The sequence below is a fragment of the Vipera ursinii genome (assembly GCF_947247035.1).
Source record: "Vipera ursinii genome assembly, chromosome: Z".
NCBI lineage: Eukaryota > Metazoa > Chordata > Lepidosauria > Squamata > Viperidae > Vipera > Vipera ursinii.
This window is the reverse complement of record NC_139517.1, coordinates 123,118,199-123,139,300: the sequence shown is the minus strand read 5'-3', so window position 1 is coordinate 123,139,300 and position 21,102 is coordinate 123,118,199. Positions and strand designations below refer to the sequence as shown.

The window sequence follows — 21,102 nt, the reverse complement described above, 5'->3', positions numbered from 1 at the left end:
TTCTTTCTAGAGTCTCAACATCTTTTTTTATGTCAGAACTGAATGGAAGGACAGTTATTGTTCTCAAGGGACCACATGAGAAATAAACTGTTGTGGAGGGCTGCTGCCACCACCTCTTGCACCGCTGCTGTGGTGGGCTTAACAAAGATAACCAAAGGGCCAAATATGGCTACCAGTCCTTAAAATGCCCAGGTCTGCTCAGGAGTGTGTGCATAACATCCTTGTAACTCACTGGAATTTGGCCAGGAGGCATGAAAATAAAGCCACAGAGCAGACAGGGCAATATCTTGGATGGGGGCCCACTGGAACATTCCAGTTTGTAGGCTGGACTGAACTTGAACTGCTATCTCAAACAGACTACTACTGTGTTGTAGTGAACAAAAAAAAAACATGGCTGCATCCATGAAATCATGCAGATTTGAGCTGAATTTAAAAGAGCCTTTAGTATCAGCAGATGGAATCTGAAGCTAAGCAGCTTGGAGTACTTTATTTTATTTTATTTTTTCTCAGATGGGAGACCAACTACCAGGAAATTGTGGCGATAGAAAAGAAGGGAAAACCCTGAAAATGAGTGCCTTAAAACATGTCTATGTTGTTTGCATAAAATGTCACTAGGAGTCAAGCTCAATTTGAGGGTGTCTTTGTTGTCTTAAGGGACGCGGTGGCTCAGTGGGTTAGGACGCTGAAGTTGTCGATCAGAAGGTCGGCAGTTTGGTGGGTCGAATCCCGAGTGCCACATAGCAGAGTGAGCGCCTGTTACTCGTCCCAGCTTCTGCCAACCTAGCAGTTCGAAAGCACGTAAAAATGCAAGTAGAAAAATAGGGACCACTACGGTGGGAAGGTAACCGTTCCGTGCGCCTTTGGCATCTAGTCATGCCGGCCACATAACCACGGAGACGTCCTCGGACAAACGCTGGCTCTTCGGCTTTGAAACGGAGATGAGCACTGGCCTCTAGAGTTGGAAATGACTAGCACACATGTGCGGGGGAACCTTTACCTTTACCTTGTTGTCTTACATAGCAGAGGTAGTTTTTCTTCTCCTATTCTGTGCTACAGTTTGTGGGCAAAGTTGGCTGGACTCACAAACCTATAATTGGTTGGTTGTAAATCCCAAGAGCTTCACTCCATAACCAAGACAAAACTATACCAGCTCCTCATGGCTTAGTGTCATTTGTGAACCAATTTAATTTTACAAGGAAGCCCTTTTTAAGAAGTATTTGAGGTTCAACTAGTGATATCTATAGAGGGGAAGGCATCAAAACAATTAAGATAGTAGTTGTGACACTAATGCCTGAGCAGGGGGTTGGACTAGATGACCTCCAAGGTCCTTCCAACATCACCATCATCATCATTATTCCTGTTCTTTTGCATGTGCTGCATTGCATGTACAGGTGATCCTCTACTTAAGACCATTTGTTTCGTGATTTTGAAGTTTCAGTGGCACTGAAAAAATGACTTATAACCAGTCCTCACACTTATTTACCACTGCAGCATTCCCCCCTGTCTCATTGTCAAAATTTGGGCACCTGGCAACCAGCATGTATTTATGATGGTTGCAGCTTCTCAGGTCACATTATCGCTATTTGCAACCTTCCCAGTTGGCTTCCAATAAGCAAGATCAATGGAGAAAGCCACTCAATAACTGTGTGTTTCACTTACCAAGTGCAGTAGTTTAACAACTGTGGTAAAAAAAAGGTCAGAAAATTGGGCAAAATTCATTTCACAAATGTCTTGCTTAGCAGCGGAAATGTAGTCTCAATTGTGTCATAAGTTATGTGCAATCATCACAATAGCTACCACCTCTATCCTGACTTTTGTTAAACCTCATGCCCCACACATGGATTCAGTGTAGCAAAGATATTTTTCAAGTAGAATTCATTGTATTAAACATGGTTGGATTTGCACTTCCCTAGTGTTTCCTTTTTAAAAGAATATATAGGTACTGTAGGTGATGGGTCCACATAGTTGCTTTTTATGTTTAATTGCACTCTCGTGGTGAAAATAAACAAATGATTGCAGGGGCGAGAAGAAAAAATTAGGAACAACTGGTAAGTAGCAATAAAATTTGAAAGGTTTACAATTAAAGGTGAAATGTAGCAATAGCAATTGCCAAGCACTACTGTTCTAAATGGATATTTGTTACCTTTATGTGCTTGGCCTTACACCTGCAACCCCATAAAGGTGAGAGCTCTATGGGGTTTGCTTCACCCAGAGTACGTTCTGGACCACCCCCGGAAGCAGAGTCACAACCCATTGTGAGAGGATGAGGAATGGCCTGCTTCTGGGGGTTCGCCCGGCCAAGTGGCAGTGGCAGGGCGACGATCCAGAAACGCACCTACCCGACTCGACCCTCCTACAATTCACCATCCAGGGGACTGCCTTCCCGGAACCCCTTATGACTATGCTCGTTCAATACTCCAGCACAGTACTACACGCCCTCAGGGGTTCCCCACTCTCCTGGGTGCGACCCGCCTGCATCACATCCAACCTCGATGACGGGCCCAACCACTGGGCCTCTGAGAGATGGCCGGGCAGGGTCAGGGGCCTCCAGCAGAAGCCCAACAAGAGGACCCTGATTAAGTTCTTAGCTAAGTTTTTTGTGGGGTTAGGGAGGGGGGAGGGAGAAGACTATGGTTGCGCGGGAAAGGCACGCCTTCCAGCCACCATAACGCATGCCAGGCCCACGACCATTCGCGACGGCGTACAACGAGGACCAGTCGCCAATAACACCCAGTGGTGTATTGACAAACATCCCATCCCTAGGATGGTGGGGAATGGCAGAAGGTGCACAGACAGAGGGCCATATCATCACCGGGAGTGTCATCTCCGCTCTGTAAAAGCGGTGAGACGCTCCGACCCTCTGTTCTCCCCCGGAGGACCCGGGAGCAAAGGTGCGCCCCCTCCCATGCTAAGGCTGGTCTACCTGAATGCAAGGTCCGTAGCTAACAAAGCCCACCTCATTCGTGACCTAGTGGAGAGCGAGCATGTGGACCTGGCTTGCATCACGGAGACCTGGCTGGGCCCAAAGGGTGGTGTTCCTCTGGTTGACCTCTGCCCGCCAGGTTTCCAGGTGCTGCACCAGCCTCAGGCTCATGGGAGGGGTGGGGGAGTGGCAGTTATCATCAGGGAATCCCTTAGCCCGCGAGAGACCACCGTCCCTCAGATGGTCGGGTGTGAGTCTCTCCTACTGAGATACGGCCCAGGGGCGCAGTTGGGCCTGCTGCTGGCGTACCTACCACCTAATCGTGCAGCGGCGGCCCTGCCCGAGCTACTCGATGCCCTCTCAGGGTTGGTGGTTGAATTCCCAAGACTCATGGTCTTGGGCGACTTTAATCTACCGTCCCTGGGAGGATCGTCAGAACTGGCTCGGGAGTTCATGGCTTCCATGGCGGCCATGGACCTGTCGCAAATAATTTCTGGACCGACTCATGAGAGAGGCCACACCCCAGACTTGGTGTTCTTGTCTGGACGGTGGCGTGATGATATCGGTGGGGGCACCACAACTGTTACGCCCCTGTCATGGACCGATCACCACCTCCTGCGGCTAGACTTCCCCCTTGCCACCCCCCACCGTGGGTGCACGGTGCCAGTCAGATGGTACCGCCCTAGGCGCCTAATGGACCCTGATAAGTTCCAGGCAGCGCTTAGGGACACGCATGCACTCCCTGCTCACAGCTCGGCGGATGCCTTAGTGGAAGCCTGGGAAAAGGCAGCCACGGAGGCTCTGGACCGAGTTGTACCCTTGCGGCCTCTGACCCGGCGCAGATCCCAGCGAGCCCCATGGTTCACCGAGGAGCTCCGGGAGATGAAGCGTCGGAGACGGGGCCTAGAGAGCCGTTGGAGATCCAGCCGATCCGAATCCGACCGATTGCGACTAAGAACCCTCACCAGGTCTTATCTCGCTGCGATAAGGGTGGCAAAATCCAACTATTTTTCCACCCTCATCGCGTCCGCAGATAATCGCCCGGCTGCCTTGTTCAGGGTGACTCGCTCCCTATTAAACCAAGAGGTGAGGGAGGAACCCTTGCAGGGTCGAGCCGAGGAATTCGGTCAATATCTGCTGGATAAAATTGCTCGGATTCGAACTGGCCTGGACTCCAACTGGGCTGAGATGGAAGAACAAGACATGGACAGTCTTGTCGACGTCATCTGGGATGAATTTGATCCTGTAACTCCTAAGGAAGTGGACAGGATTATGAGAAGGTTGAGCTCCTCCACATGCTTACTGGACCCGTGCCCTTCCTGGCTGGCCTATGCAGCTCGAGAGGGGACACGTGGATGGTTCCTAGCGGTCATCTCTGCTTCTCTGAGTGAGGGTCACTTCCCCACCGCCTTGAAGGAGGCGGTGGTGAGACCTCTCCTCAAGAAGCCCACCTTGGACCCATCCTCTTTAAATAACTTTCGTCCAGTCTCCAATCTTCGCTTCCTTGCGAAGGTTGTTGAGAGCGTGGTGGCGCACCAACTTCCTCAGATCCTGGATGAAGCGGTTTATCTAGACCCGTACCAATCGGGTTTCAGGCCGGGCAACAGCACGGAGACGGCATTGGTCGCTCTGATGAATGATCTCTGGAGAGCCCGGGACAGGGGCTATTCCTCTGTCCTAGTCTTATTAGACCTCTCGGCGGCTTTCGATACCATCGACCATGGTATCTTGCTGCGACGCCTCAGGGGACTGGGAGTGGGAGGCACGGTTCTGCATTGGTTCTCCTCCTTTCTCCAGGGTCGCTCGCAGTCGGTGCTGACAGGGGGACAGAGGTCGACCCCGAGGCCTCTCGCTTGCGGAGTCCCTCAGGGGTCGGTCCTCTCGCCTCTCCTGTTCAACATCTACATGAAACCGCTGGGTGAGATCATTCGCAGTTTTGGAGTAGGGTTCCATCAGTATGCTGATGACACCCAGCTTTTTATCTCAACTCCAAACAATATCAGTGATGCCCTAGACGTGATGTCCCGCTGCCTGAAAGCGGTCCGGGAATGGATGGGGAGGAACAGGCTTCAACTGAACCCGGACAAGACTGAATGGCTGTACGTTCCGGCAAACCAGGATATTCAGAATGTCCCATTGCTTAACATCGGGGACATGTTACTACCCCCTGTTGATAGGGCCCGCAACCTGGGTGTCCTCCTAGACTCGCAGCTCTCCCTAGAAGACCACATAGGAGCTGTGACCAAGGGGGCCTTCTCCCGGGTTCGACTAGTTCGCCAACTACGGCCTTATCTAGACCTGGATTCCTTACGTACAGTCACCCATGCCCTTGTGACCTCTCGCCTAGACTATTGTAACGCTCTCTACATGGGGCTGCCCTTGAGATCCACTCGGAAGCTTCAGCTGGTGCAAAGTGCGGCGGCACGGACACTCTTGGGAGCCTCCCGATACTCCCATATCACACCTCTCCTCCGTGCGCTGCACTGGCTTCCGGTTGCCTTCCGAGTGAAGTTCAAGGTGCTAACAATGACATACAAAGCCCTACATGGCATGGGTCCGGACTACCTACGGGAGCACCTTCTGCCGATGTCAGCACCCCACCGTCCTGTGCGCTCCCACAGAGAGGGCCTCCTCAGGGTGCCACCACTCAAGGAATGTCGGCTGGTGGCCCCCAGGGGGAGGGCATTCTCAGTGGGTGCGCCGGCCCTCTGGAACAGTTTACCAACCGAAATCCGGATGGCCCCCGACCTCCGTACCTTCCGTCGCGACTTAAAAACTTTCCTGTTCCAGCAGTCCGGCCTGGCATGATAGCGTTAATTGGGGTCCCAGTTTGTTTTCACTATTGTTTTTATTACTTTTATTGTTCATTTGTATACCTTCTTTCCTCTGTACACCGCCCCGAGTCCCTCGGGAGAAGGGCGGTTTATAAAAACTAATAAATAAATAAATAAATAAATTTCCCCCTTCATGGATTACTGCCTTGTCGTGGTGAAGGGGCTTGCGTAATTCAGTGAAGCTATGAGCTATGCTGTGCAGGGCCACCCAAGACGGAAAAGTCATGGCAGAGAGTTCTGACAAAACGTGATCCACTGGAGAAGGAAATGGCAACCCACTCCAGTATCTTTGCCATGAAAACCCTATGGACAGTACCAAAAGGCAAAATGATATGACGCCGGAAGATGAGCCCCTCAGGTCGGAAGGCATCCAATATGTTACTGGGGAAGAGCAGAGGGCTAGTACTAGTAGCGCCAGAAAGAATGAAGCGACTGGGCCAAAGCCAAAAGGACGCTCAGCTGTGGATGTGTCTGGTAGTGAAAGGAATGTCCGATGTTGTAAAGATTTTTTCTCCATAGGAACCTGGAATGTAAGATCCATGAATCAAGGAAAGCTGGATGTGGTCAAAGAAGAGATGACAAGACTGAACATCGACATCTTAGGTATCAGCGAACTAAAAGGACAGGAATGGGTGAATTTAATTCAGATGACCATCAGGTATACTACTGCGGGCAAGAATCCCTCAGAAGAAATGGTGTAGCCTTCATAGTCAATAAAAGAGTAGGAAAAGCAATACTGGGATACAATCCTCAAAATGACAGAATGATCTCAGTTCGAATCCAAGGCAAACCATTCAATATCACAGTAGTCCAATTCTATGCCCCAACCACCGGTGCTGAAGAGGATGAAATTGACCGGTTCTACGAAGCCCTACAGCACCTTATAGAACTAACACCAAAAAATGATGTTCTTATCATCATGGGGGATTGGAATGCTAAAGTAGGAAGCCAAAAGATAACTGGAATAACAGGCAAGTTTGGCCTTGGAGTGCAAAATGAAGCAGGGCACAGGCTGATAGAATTCTGTCAAGAGAATACCATGGTCATAGCAAACATTCTTTTCCAACAACCCAAGAGACGGCTCTACACATGGACATCACCAGATGGTCAACACAGAAATCAGATTGGCAGCCAAAGATGGAGAAGCTCTATACAGTCAGTAAAAACAAGACCAGGAGCTGACTGTGGCTCACACCAGGAGCTTCTCATTGCAAAGTTTAGGCTTAAACTAAAGAAAGTAGGGAAAAGCGCTAGGCCACTCAGGTATGCATTAAATCATATCCCTGTTGAATATACAGTAGAGGTGACAAATAGATTTAAGGAATTAGATCTGATAGAGTTGCCTGAAGAACTATGGACAGAGGTTCGCAACATTGTACAAGAGGTAGCAACTAAAACCATCCCAAAGAAAAAGAAATGCAAGAAGGCAAAATGGCTGTCTGAGGAAGCTTTGCAAATAGCTGAGGAAAGGAGGGAAGCGAAAGGCAAGGGAGAAAAAAAAGATATGCCCAATTGAATGCAGAATTCCAGAGAATAGCTAGAAGAGATAAGAATGCCTTCTTAAATGAACAGTGCAAAGAAATAGAAGAAAACAATAGAATAGGGAGGACTAGAGATCTTTTCAAGAAAATTGGAGAGATGAAGGGAACGTTTAATGCAAAAATGGCCATGATAAAGGACCAAAATGGCAGGGACCTAACAGAGGCAGAAGAGATTAAGAAGAGGTGGCAAAATTACACAGAAGAACTATACAAGAATGAGCTTAACGTCCCTGATAATCACAATGAGGTGGTCACTGACCTCGAGCCAGACATCCTAGAATGTGAAGTGAAGTGGGCCTTAGAAAAGCTGAGCAACAACAAAGCTAGTGGAGGTGACAGTATTCCAGCTGAGCTATTCAAAATCTTAAAAAATGATGCAGTAAAAGTGCTACACTCAATTTGCAAGCAAATTTGGAAAACTCAACAGTGGCCACAGGATTGGAAAAGATCAGTTTACATTCCAATTCCAAAGAAAGGCAGTGCCAAAGAATGTTCAAACTATCGCACCATTGCCCTCATTTCTCATGCTAGTGAAGTCATGCTTAAAATCCTACAATCTAGACTTCAGCAGTATGTGGATCGAGAACTACCAGAAGTACAGGCAGAGGCAGAGGCAGAGGAACTAGAGATCAAATTGCCAACATACGCTGGATCATGGAGAAAGCTAGGGAGTTCCAGAAAAACATCTACTTCTGCTTCATTGACTATGCTAAAGCCTTTGATAGTGTGAATCATAACAAACTGTGGCAAGTTCTTAAAGAGATGGGAGTACCAGACCATCTTATTTGTCTCTTGAGAAACCTATATGTGGGCCAAGAAGCAACAGTGAGAACTGGACACGGAACCACTGATTGGTTCAAAATTGGGAAAGGAGTCTGGCAAGGCTGTATACTGTCGCCCTGCCTATTTAATTTATATGCAGAGCACATCATGAGAAAGGCAGGGCTAGATGAATCAAAAATTGGAATTAAGATTGCCAGAAGAAATATCAACAACCTAAGATATGCAGATGATACCACTCTAATGGCAGAAAGTGAAGAAGAACTAAAGAGCCTCTTCTTGCAGGTGAAGAAAGAGAGTGCAAAACTTGGGTTGAAACTTAACATTAAGAAAACCAAGATCATGGCATCCGGTCCGCTCAATTCCTGGCAAATAGATGGGGAAGAAATAGAGGTAGTGACAGATTTTATTTTCCTGGGCTCCAAGATCACTGCAGATGGGGACTGTAGCCAAGAAATTAAAAGACGCTTGCTCCTTGGGAGGAAAGCCATGGCAAATTTAGACAGCACACTAAAAACCAGAGACATCACCCTGTCAACAAAACTGCATATAGTCAAAGCCATGGTCTTCCCAGTTGCAATGTATGGCTGTGAAAGTTGGACCATAAGAAAGGCTGAGCGCCAAAGAATTGAAGCCTTTGAACTATGGTGCTGGAGAAGACTCCTGCGAGTCCCTTGGACTGCAAGGCGATCAAACCGCAGTCCTAGAGGAGATCAACCCTGACTGCTCTTTAGAAGGCCAGATCCTGAAGCTAAAACTCAAATACTTTGGCCACCTAATGAGAAGGAAGGACTCACTGGAGAAGAGCCTAATTCTGGGAAAGATGGAGGGCAATAGAAGAAGGGGACGACAGAGAATGAGGTGGCTGGATGGAGTCACTGAAGCAGTAGGCGTGAGCTTAAATGGACTCCAGAAGATGGTAGAGGACAGGAAGGCCTGGAGGAACGTTGCCCATAGGGTCGCGATGGGTCGGACACAACTTCGCAGCTAACAACAACAACATGTGCATTTCAGTTGTGAAATTTGATTAGTGTGTAATGTTTGAACTTCACTGTTATTCAGTGCTTTTTTTGTAAAAGAAAAAGGTGCCAGAACTCATTCATTGCCTACTCTACAAGGTTCCATCCAAAAAAGGTGCCAGAACTCCGTTCTGAGCGTTCTATGAGAAAAAAAGCCCTGCTGTTATTTATCTGTTTACAACTTTCCTTCATATGTGCAATTTGACTTTCGCACTTCTGTATTTATCAGCCATTTTTTATTCATCCGATGGAAATGGAATGTAATCCTGGTGTTAAAATTCTGCCCCATTAAAATTGATCTTTGAGTGCCAATGTTCAAGTACATCTGATTAATTATCTTTACACTTTAAAGCTATGAAGTATTTCCCATGAAATTAGTAATAGTAGGAATTGCCAAAAAAAAAGCCAATCAGGCTATTTTTATCTTGTTTTCCCTTTTTTGTAACTAAAAAAATATCTGTTCAATTGGGCTTATCTTTCTGTTCTCACCAGACCAGAATTTGTTCTGTAATCATTAGAAAGAAATATTGATTGACCATCCCAGGCAGTAGTTTCATACGATTCACCGTGTCTGTGTCTAGAGACTGGCTCATATAGTGACCATCTGAGTTTACAATGGTGATGAAAAAGTATCTTTGCAACCAGTGCCTGCATTTACCCTTGCAGTGTCCCTCAGTCCATCATCACCATTACAGTCAGTATGCATTATCCTGTGCCTGACTCTTCTCCCCCTCCCTTGCAGAGTGGAGAAATTCTTGGTGCTCTTTGAGCTTGCTTGTTTTCTTGCAGATGTTTCATTACCCAAACTAGGTAACATCATCAGGGCTAGTAAGGAGTATTAACTAGTTTGGGTAATGAAACATCTGCAAGAAAACCAACCAAGCTCAGAGAGCACCAAGGACCCATCAATGTCAGCCCTGAGCTACAAATATTCTCTTTTATTAGTGGAGAGATTGCCTAAGCAAGCTATATCTTCCTGAGCTCTTTTTCTCCAAAAGTGGAGCAGGTCCTAAAAAGTGTTTACTGCAAGTTAACAAACTCTGTTCTGTGATCTTAACTAGTTGATTAGCATTTTTCACTCAGTGACCATTTTGCTTAACAACTAAGTTACTGGTCCCAACTATAGTTGCTAAATGTGAACTACCTAAAAAGTGATAATAATGAGCGTTATGTTTTGATACACATAATCATTTGCACAACAGTGTCCTCTTAGAGTATAAGGAAGCCCACTTTAGAAATTGGGGCTTTCAGCATTCCCCGCATTATAAATGTATTCTTACCAATTGTTCTGTCCAACATAAATTTTCCCATTTATCCTGCATTCAAACTGTAAAATGCTTGCATTCCAAGTGTATGGTAATACTGATCAATGGATAACAATGGTTACAGGAATTAGAATAAATGAAACAGCTACAACAAATTAAGTATAGGTGATTTACCAAAGTGGTATGTTACTGAACTGCAAAATCTGTCTTTTATGAAAAAGAATAGAATTAGAATTAAAAACCACAAAACATGGACAATTTGCCATTTAATGTTTATTTTCATATAGGAAAAAGATAGACTTTGAAATAGTTCTTTCTACATTTCCACCCCCTATTTGCTGGAGAGGAACTGCTTCACACAAGGCAAAAATACTACATTCATACTGTTTTATTTGGGCACCCTGTACTTGAAGCAGTGATACCCAAACTGTCAGATCTAATTTTCAAACATGAGACTCATTTCTAAAATACGACAGTAAAAAGAAACAAAGATCTATTGCAAATGCATGAATTAGGATACAATGCTTCAAAACATTTCCATTTAAGAGCTGCAGTACAGTGAATGTCTTCTTTAGGCCATCTTACATATGCATATCTATATTTATATATAATATAATATATATATATATATATATAAAAATCAGCACACTTTTTCAGTTCAAAAGGGGTTACAGCTATGACCTCTGTTTAAATCTCTTTCTTTTAAGTGGATACTTATGTTTTGTTAACTCAGTAGTACAGGCTATCTCTGATCTACATTCTTTTTTTTTCTTTTTAGCTACAAGAGTGAAATATAACCTACAATATTTACATTTCACATATCTTGGTATACAAACAGTACATTGGAATATGAGCCAAGGACTGATATCTTTTGAATTATTTCACGATTTGATAGAGCTTTCTGCATTTAGTGTTTCCTAAATTAATTCTTATTTCTGAAATTTGTCAGGAACCCCAAACTGAAAATTTTGTAGAAGCCAGCAAACTCCTTTTTAGACCAGATAATATAATTTATTAATAAGTTGCAACTATTCATCATAAAATTACTATGTTAAGGTAATTTTAAGATCTTTATCCGGTTTCCTTGAATAAACCTCACAATTTAGAAATCCTTGAAAAAATGAACCACCACCAAATATTTGGATTAAATTAGGGATTTTTGTTTTGTTTTGGTTTCCTTCCAATTTTTGTTCTTCAGCTTTTAGTGTAAAAATCCAATGCTGCTGAATAATGCAGAAAGCTCTTTCCTTAAGAATTGCCAAACTGTACTTAGGTTGACTTTACATTAGAAAAGTCATCAAACTTAGGGACAACAGATATTCATAGGTGAAAGACTGTACAGTTCCATTTGCATGTTTAAAATGTGGACAGCAGCAAGACGAAGGCCCTTGGCATTTTGTAAATGTAGGGCATAGCACTGGAGATGAAGAATTGCAATCACTTTAATGTGTCCAACAATATAAATTAATATGGAAAATAACTTTAGTAGAGAGGATGTTTTCCTCTCATCACCAGTAAAATTATGAATGATCGATGTACTTATACGTTTAAAAAGAAAAAATACATGGGCGAAAATTAATTTCTGTTGTACTACCAAACTTGAATTTTGATGGGAAGATTTTAATATGTTGATGACCAGCAATGAAAGTTATGGGAATATATAAATAGATATTTTTTTTTTAAAAAAAAGTGCAGTTCCCTACAAAGTCAAGATTAGTGAAATTAATGCTACAGAATTTTATTCCAGAGAAAATGGTAATGTTCTATTTTGCTGAAACAAAGTAACGGGTAGACCAGTTTCTTCTAATGGGCTCAGTAAATAACTCGTGCTCAGTCTGTTACACCCCTTCCCCAAACAATTATCCTCTCGTGATATCCTTCGGTACCTCTTTGCTATTAGAAGTAGAAAGCAAAGTTGTCAAGATAATCAGGAAATTTAACCTAACAGAAAATCGAAACAGTAGAAATCCAAGCATTATAGAAAAGAAGCAATTTTTTTTCTTGCCGCTACATAAATCCAAGAAAATTGTGTATTTGACAAAGAAGCCTGTTAGATAAATATTTGTGGGGAAATAACCACCAGCTTATTTTTACGTTCCTTGAGGAACAGTTCCATTCCCTCTCCCTCAAATTTCTTCATTTTATAGAATGACTTCTTGTTTGTGAATGCTGCTACATTGTTAAGAAGTACCCAGAAAGAAATATTGAATTAATGTGAAATTTCAAATAGATTGGATAAAAGGTCAAACCCAGAAATAAGGAAAGTTATAAAAAGCAGCTTCTAAGTCTCACTTTGTCTTAACCCTGACTGAAAAAAAAAAGTTTAAGAGTTTACAGCAGTTGCTTTGCATTAAAATAAATGAAGGCACAAATAAAAAGCATTAGAATTCATAACTATCGGCCCTGAAATCGTAACTCCCTTGTCAATCTGTCCACTTAAATAGCCAGCTGTGCTTATGACTAAGGGACACTAAACTCAAGTCTCAGATCTCTAAAAAATATTCAGAAAGAGCACATAGACCTTACAGATTTTAGAAAATTCATTGAAAACCTTTTATTAATTAACGAACACTGAAATAACTATTAAGTGGTGGACCTACTGTATATTCTGTGCCATTGTCTGGCAATAGATTCACCTCTAGAAAAAGTAGAAATGCATAAAATAGAATCTACTGAAAAGATAAAGGAGAGCGCGTTCACACTGGTACATATATGTTTTAAACCATTAAATTGATTTAAGCTTTTTGCTGAACTGCCTAGGATTTCTACTTCATAGAGCTCACAATGCATACATTATCGATAGATAAAATGGCACCACAATATGAGGTTTATACCCCACAATGCTAGAAGATAGCCATGGCATATCTTTCCCTGTCCCCTACCAAGCCAGCCAAATATAGCATAAGAAAGACCCAAGTGATTTCTCTTACTGAACATGGATTCCTGCGTAGGTTATTAGATTTTACTGTAGGATAACTGTTGCCAAGTGGCTATGGGCTCTCAAAACAATTATTATGTGGCTGATCACTCTGGAATTCTCAGCATATATTTAAAAATATGTTTAATGTAGGAATGTATCCCTGAATCAAAAATTCAGATATCTATAAAAATAAACCACTACCTTGAGATATAAAAAGCCAAAACACATCTACGGGGATTTCTATCTCATGCATATTGCCTCAGCAAATCCTGACTTAATTCAGTTTGCAGAACATTTTCCAAACATTACCATGATTAAGAATTTGGGAGAACCAAATTAAAACTCACACTTACATGATTTTCTCCACGTCTCATATTTTTTGTTGCTAAGCTTGGTATACCACTGCATCTGAACTGGGGCAGTGGTAAATAAACATAATTAGCTTTTCCATTACTAATCAATGTCAAAATCAAGTTTCAAATGTTTTTATCCTGTCGCTATTGCTAACATTGCAAAACAGAATCTCTTGTACTGACAAATAAGGAAACCCTGTATGTCTTAGACTCTTGGATAATCATGAAAATGTTGCATAACACTGAGGGCTTTAAATATAATGTGCTTTAGTTCTTAAAAAAAAATTTTTTTTGCTTCTAGATAAGAATTCGAACTTGGCAGTGTCTAAGCGGCTTAGATTCTTTACTTGCCTATTTGATTTTAATTTAAGTTGCCCTGTACCAAAGAAAAATAGCTATGTGGACAGGCTAATCCTAGAGATACAAACATCTTAATTGCGTAAACTTTTTAAAAAAATTGGACATGGATTGGATGATTTCATAATTCGCACATCACACTAAACATATTTCTCCAATTCCATCGTGGCTTAATGTGATGAGTGAATACAGTATAAAACGAAGTAAGCTTCAAGCTATATCTCTATAGGCCGCCCCCCTTACCGGAGAGAAAATCCCACTTCTGTTATGTAAAGGACAGCCTTGTTTAAAAAAAGAAGCGGGGGATCCCTATTTCAGCAAATGAAATATATTCAAACCACCACTACTTACGGTAATTGGCATAGTTCTATGTAGACCAAATCTTATTTGAAAATATTTTTTTCCTCTCATGCATAGCTATACTTGTGATTGAGCTCTCTTATTGCTATATCAAGAACCTTCTTAACATTAAATATATAAGACCAACTGAAGGCCAGGAAGATAAAAGAGATGTGCTGTTTAGGAAAAAATGCAATTACACAACAGGAAAACTGCATCATTAATAGGTAAATGTGACTGTCAGACACCGGAGATGCTATAGGCTAACCTTTTTCCACCTGGAGTCTGCCAGATGGGTCTGGATTGCAGAATTTTGAGCCAACAGCAGTTTTGGCCATGCAGTGTGGGAATTGTAGGAGATGGGTCCCACATATGGGAAGGCTGAGAGTCCAAGAAGCTAACAAAAAAAAAGATATGGACAACATATATTAGCTAAAGAATATGTAAATGGTCACATTTGAATCATAGCTAACCAAAGCAACTGGCAATGATCTGTAGCAAGGAAATGTAAGTAAGAAGAAGTCAATCTGGCGTAAAATTAGGTTTGACTCAACCTGTATGATGGGTATGAATATAACACAGATATGCTACTCTCTTTATACAGGAAGGACTAAGAACACTCCGAATGGACAAAAGACAAAAGCAACCTCTATATGGCACTTTCTATCAATACTTAAAGCTTCTCGAAACTTTGTTTCTTGGAAAAGCAAAGCAACTGCTGTACCAAGCTTATTTTAACCATGATAGGAATAATGCTGCAAGGCAGGAAAAAGCATACTTGAAGCAACACAGCAATTTTAACAGTGAATCTTTTTCACTGCTAACCACACACCTTGACTGTTAGTGACATATAGATGTCAAGGTTTATTTCATCCCAATTGATCTATTTTCCTTCACTTTCTTTTTCCTGAAGCCTCTCTTTTTAAGGGCAACATGATCATTCATTAGAACTTTGTTGAGGCCTCATAATTGGTGGCCTTCCGAATACAGCCTGCTACTCCCCCTGTGTAAAATTATAGTCTCTGCTCAAAAAATTACTTACACTGAGACTGCAAAAATCAAAGGAGTTGTTAATAACTTGGCAAGTCACAGTACATGGTGGGTCACAAATTGTCTTAGTTTGGTTCTGCAGAGTGGCTTGAGGCTTTGCAGAGCAAATGCACCAACCACTTTCCACCCATTGTGTATATTCTGAATGCATTAAATCACTGACTGCTAAGATTTTTTTTAATAGAGCCAGTGCTGAATCAAGTTTCTGAATCAATCAGATGCTTAATCTTGATATAAAACAGAGCGAAGAGCGATGAAAGTCTATTCCAGAAAAAAATGTACAATCCATGACCAATGAAACTATCATCCTGTTTAGTCAATCGTATGCAAAATTGGTCTTTAAGATACTAGTCACTGAAAAATGTTGAATAAATCCCCAAGAAGTTCACAGCGCCTGCAGAAGCTGCAATGACACCAAAATGACATCTGCACAGTGATGTAATTCTGCAAATGCCGCCAGTATGTACAAGTTGCAGGACACCTGAGACAAATATATACATTAGGGCAGCTGTAAGATTACATACATGCCACCACTTGTTCCCTAACAGAAGCCCACTCCCAAAGTACAGAAAAGGTGTCTGCATTTTTGAAGTAATAAATTAGGTCATCTTCCTCAATTAATTTTAACTTATTGCAAAAGCAAACCTAATGTATTTCAGTTAAGTCCAGGGTTGCTCATAGTTACCTTAAATAGTTTTGATATTCAAGCATTGAGCAAAAAGAAGAAGCATCAATATTTCGGCTCCCTTATTAGAGAAGCAGCTGTTTCTCAAGAAAAGGATAAAATCTCAAATTTCAGCTCTTTCCCCCCCCCCCCCTTGAAATAGTTACAGAAGCATGCGGAGTGAAACTCTTTTTTTTTTTGCACATTCACAAGCAGTCAAAAGCAACTCTCTCTTGTCTTACAAAGCGAAAAAGGCAGTTTGTTTTGGGCAGCTCCGCTACCACATGCCCACTTGGCAAGATTACTTTCCTTTTTGCTGTTCTTTATTTGTTAGAAAAGCTTTTCTGACATTCTTCTACGGTTAATTAAAATGCCTTGGGGAAAAGGAATTGCACTGCAACTTTTGTGTTTTTACTGAACGATCATTTGTACTGTGTTAACTGGGTATCAGTTAACCAGTAGCCGAATAACAAACCTAAAGAAAATAATTTTCATTCGTGGATTAGCATCTCCCAGGGAAAATACTTCATAAAGGAAATGCTGTACTAATAATTCTTTACTTAAAACAACTTGTGCTCCTACTACTCCCACCAAAATTTTTAAAAACGGAAACAAGTCTTCACAAGTAATGCTGAATATGTCCAGGAATCTTGTATAGCCAATTCCTCTATAATTGTTTACACTTATTTACAATGGTGCTTTATGGAAAGAAAAGGAAAAAGAAGTGGTAGCATTTTCTAAAAGATTGGGGATTTTTTTTTTCTTTTTTCTTCTTTTTTTTAAAACTCCCTTTTCATAAAAGCCAACTTACATTAAAATTTACATACTCCAAGATAACACAACTAACAAAATATATAATAAAACTCATACAGGTAGAAAAATTTTGAGGTATTTCTGGTTTGAGGTGGTCTGTGGTCATGAAGGTTTTTTTTTTTAGTTTAAAACCTCAAAAGCCACTTCATGTGTATGTGTATTCTACGTTTATTTCTTTTATAAATCATTGCATGTCTTGCAAGTTAAAAAAATATTTAAATGTTACATTGGCAGCATTAGGAGTATTCACTGACTAGAGCGGATTTTATATGGCGTAGTAGAATTAAGTGTATTGAAAATATGCACCACTGTTAAGACGAAAAAGTTGGGTGACAGTCTTCAGAGAATGAAGAATCAAGAAAAATCAAACCCATCAATTTCAACCAGCTATGAGCTATGTTGAAAGCAAAGGAATTTGTGTATAAAGTGTAAAAGTATACTTAGAAACAGAACTCTTAAAAGATGTGAGTTGCCAAGGTTGAGAAACATTGTCCTAAACTACACCTATCCTTACCATAAATCAAAGATAGACAACTGTATTCAACCGCCATGACTTTTGCCAAAGGACTATGGAGACATGGACAGAGGTGTCAAAAAAGTTAAGATGGCCATGATCACAGCTGCCATCTTTATTTTTTTTTTAATATATACACATACATTCCCATGAAGTCTCAGGGACAATTGATGATGGCGTTTCTATGTGTCCTTAATGGGGAATGATTATCCATCTTTACAATTCCTGATAGTCATAGCAGCTAAACAGCCTTGACATTTGCCCTGCAGATGTTAAGATCTAAGAGTGAAATTGAATTTTATTAGTCTTGGCTACATTTACTTGGAAGTAAGTTTTACTGATTTCAATGAGTCTTCAAAGAAAGGCTGTTTCACATCATGAATGACATCGAATACTGAATGCCAATACGTAACTGGATACTAGGCTGGGCTTTTTTTAAAGCTCCAGGTCAGATGCTTGTTGTCTTCCATGTTTATTTATTTTTTTGTATTACAATGGCAGAAAAATCGCTTAGGGCTGTAACACTGCCCTGTTAAGACAACTGAGGGAAATCTGCAGTAGTTGAATCCTAAGACCTCATTCTCTGAACTTATAAATGTAATAGGAAGGGTTGATTTCACTTAACATTACTCAAGCCTGAGATATTTAAGAATCCATTTGTATCAGTGATTTTGTGACCCAACTTTTTCTGCATGTTGCAGCAGTTTAATAGCCTGCCTCAAAACTTGCCCATCCTCTCATTGACTGTTTTCCTGAGAAGTAACTCTTTAGCCACTGTTTCTCCAAATGCTGCAATAATCCACCCTCTCTTCCCCACCCAGCTTTAACTTCTGGTCTTCACTTCTACCACCATCATAATCAGTTAATATTCTTGACTCAATCACTCTTCCCCCACCCCCACCCCCCCACAAGCACGGCAACACCCGTTAGACCCGTAAAAGACACATCTGCTTTTTTCTCTTTTTTTTTCTTTTTTAAGCTCACTGTCTAAAATACAAAAGAAAGAAAAGTAAAAGTAGCAGAGGGGGAAGGGGGATCCATTTTCTGAGAGGTATGATCTCATGGAACAGTCTTGATTTTGCAGCACATATAAGAAGATGAGTAAGTTGTTTTCTTGTTATCACTGATATTTGGTGTAAAAATTGCAGGTTAGTTAGAAGAGAAAATAGGTCGATAAAGGAAACAAAGAGAGTTCACTGAGGTTTTGAGGTACCTGCACTGTAAATGCATTCATTAGTCGGCACCTGGATGCTTTCAGAGAGATGTCTTTCTCTTATTATTTTTTTTTCCTCTTTCAATACAGTAGAGCAATATGCTGGTAAATTGATTCAATCAAAACAACAACAACACAACAACAAATAATAACAATAGCAAGAAAAGTCAAGAAAATAGCAGCTGCATTCATGTATATGTATGCGTGTGTGTGTTGAATTCTGCAATTTTTTTTTTTTTTTGAAAAAAAATCCACTGCATCTGAAGAGACCAGTGGGGGAAAAAAAGGCAAACAAGGATTTAGATACTTGACTCTTTGGGCAGCAAATCTACGTTGGTGACAGAGGTCACGATGGAAACAAGGCAGTCGAGGGTACTACCATTTGCTGATTTGCGAATCTGGGCAATGCGCTCTTCCACACAACCGGCTGACAGTCTGGCCTCCGCATCATGATCCCAGCATTCTTCAATTGTAACACACAGCTGGGCTATGCCCTGGGTACCCAAAGAGAAAGGAAAGAAGAATTTAACAAGAGAAAGTGGATCGATGTAGCTTTAGGAGGCCAGATGTACAGGCTGCACTCGTGGTACAGCCGCAGTGCAGCTTCCTCATTACAGTTGTAAGTCGTAACAGCCACAAGATGAGTCAGGTCATGTGACTGATTGGATTTGACTATCTTTTTTGTGGTGGTCATTAAGCAAACATGGTAGACATAAGGGCAAATGCCATGATTGTTAAGCAAATGTCTTAGTTGTTGAGTAAAGACATTGTTGGCCACTGTGTGGTTTTGCCAAAAAAATACCTATGTTGCCAGGTGTTTTTTTTTTGGCAAAACTCATAAACGTTTTGGGACACTGCAAATGGCTGCAATTGTGGCCATGTTGCTGTGTGCCCAGAGTACAATCACATGCCCATCGGGAGAGGAAGACAGTCAGAAGTTCAGATTTTCAGGTAGGCTATAACTTAAGCAATTGGTTGTAAATTGAGGACTGTAATCTCTGCATAGGTTGTGTTTTAGATTGTAGAACGTGATACAAATATGGTAGTGATTTCACCTTGCTCTTCCTTCCAATTCAGAACAAAGCAAAATCAAAGAAAACTTTATAATCAATCATAGATTCCCATTCTGCCCAATTGAGAAATTACACGTTGCAACTTTGCAGTGGGTTAGCTTATTTAAAAAAAATGGTTTAACATCAGCTTCTTGGAAACTAAAGCATCTTGTTCACCCAAACAAAAGACTTCAGTTAATGAAGGAGTTATTCCTTTCCCACCTGTGCAGATAGAAAGACGCAGCAGGAATCCTGGCCAAAGGTATTTATGCTGGCCTATCAAACAGGAGTATTGACTATGCAAATGGGAAGACAGGTAGTCTTCAACTTACGACCACAACTGAGCCCAAACTTTACAATGCTAAGTGAGAAAGTTTGCTAAGTGCCCCATTTTACAACTTTTCTCGCCACATTTGTTACGTGAATCACTGCATTGTTAATAACACAGTTATTAAGTGAATCTGGTTTCCCCGTGGACTTTACGTGTCAGAAGGTTGCAAAAGGGGATCACATGACCTCAGGACATTGCATAATGTCTCGTAAATGGGAGTTAGCTGTCAATCATCTGAATGACCATGGGATGCTGCAATGGTCGTTAGTGTGAAAAATGGTCATAAGTCACTTTTTTCAGTACTGTTGTCGCTTTGAAAGGTCAGTAAGTGAACTGTTGTAAATGGAAGACTATTTGTATGTAACTTTTACAAATTCTATTAATTTATCATCTGTTCTTTTAATAATCTCTAATTGGATGCTAAAGCACGCTAAGGCATCTCACTGATGCCAATGGATCCAGAAATGGCTTCCAAAACATGAAAGCAGAAGTTACCCTGAAAGTACAAACACAGGTAGTCCTCAGATTGCAACCATTCATTTAGTGACCATTCAAAGTTGCAACGACATTATGACCGTTTTCCACACTTTAACAACCGTTGCAGGATCCCCATGATCACATGATCAAAACTTGGATGCTAGGCAACTGGTTCATATTTATGATGGTCACAACATTGCCGGGGTCATGTGATCAACTTTTGTGACTTTCTGACAAGCAAAGTCGATGGGGAAGCCAGGTTCTCTTAACAACCACATTACTAACAACTGCAGTGATTCACTTGACAGATGTAGCGAGAAAAGTTGTAAAATGGGGCAAAACTCACGGAACAACTGTGTTTCTTAGCATTGGAAATCTGGGGGTCAATTGTGGCCATAACTTGAATTCTACTAAATCACATGGACATTTGGGGAAAAAAATGTAAGCATCAAGGAAGGACCTACAGGGTGTTTAAGCCAATGGTCCTTGAACACCGGGCGCATCTTCTTGTGGACCACAATCTCCTGCAGCTCCTCAAGAGATGGATGCTGGCCAATTTCTTCTTCAAAAGGCAGTAAGTACTCATCCACTGGACCTGTTTTTGCAGAAAAGAAGTCATTGCTACCAAATACAGACCACTGGGACCAACAGGCAACT

The 21,102-nt window shown here is 41.7% G+C and overlaps 1 protein-coding gene across 4 annotated transcripts in view; it reads right to left on the bottom strand.

Annotated features, from left to right (window-relative positions):
- Positions 1-10,629: 10,629 nt before the first annotated feature.
- ACVR2B (activin A receptor type 2B) overlaps positions 10,630-21,102 on the bottom strand; it is a 104,134-nt gene continuing 93,661 nt past the window's right edge. For 2 of the 4 annotated variants that reach the window (XM_083376995.1, XM_083376996.1), the window contains exons 10-12: positions 20,910-21,040; positions 18,893-19,079; positions 10,630-14,728 (exon numbers count right to left, since the gene is read on the bottom strand). In XM_083376995.1, the coding sequence (XP_083233121.1) occupies positions 14,595-14,728; positions 18,893-19,079; positions 20,910-21,040 (452 nt within the window). In that variant the 3' untranslated portion in view covers positions 10,630-14,594. Of the gene's footprint in view, positions 14,729-18,882; positions 19,080-20,909; positions 21,041-21,102 lie in introns of those variants that run through there. The other 2 variants (XM_083376997.1, XM_083376998.1) reach the window with 2 other exon arrangements.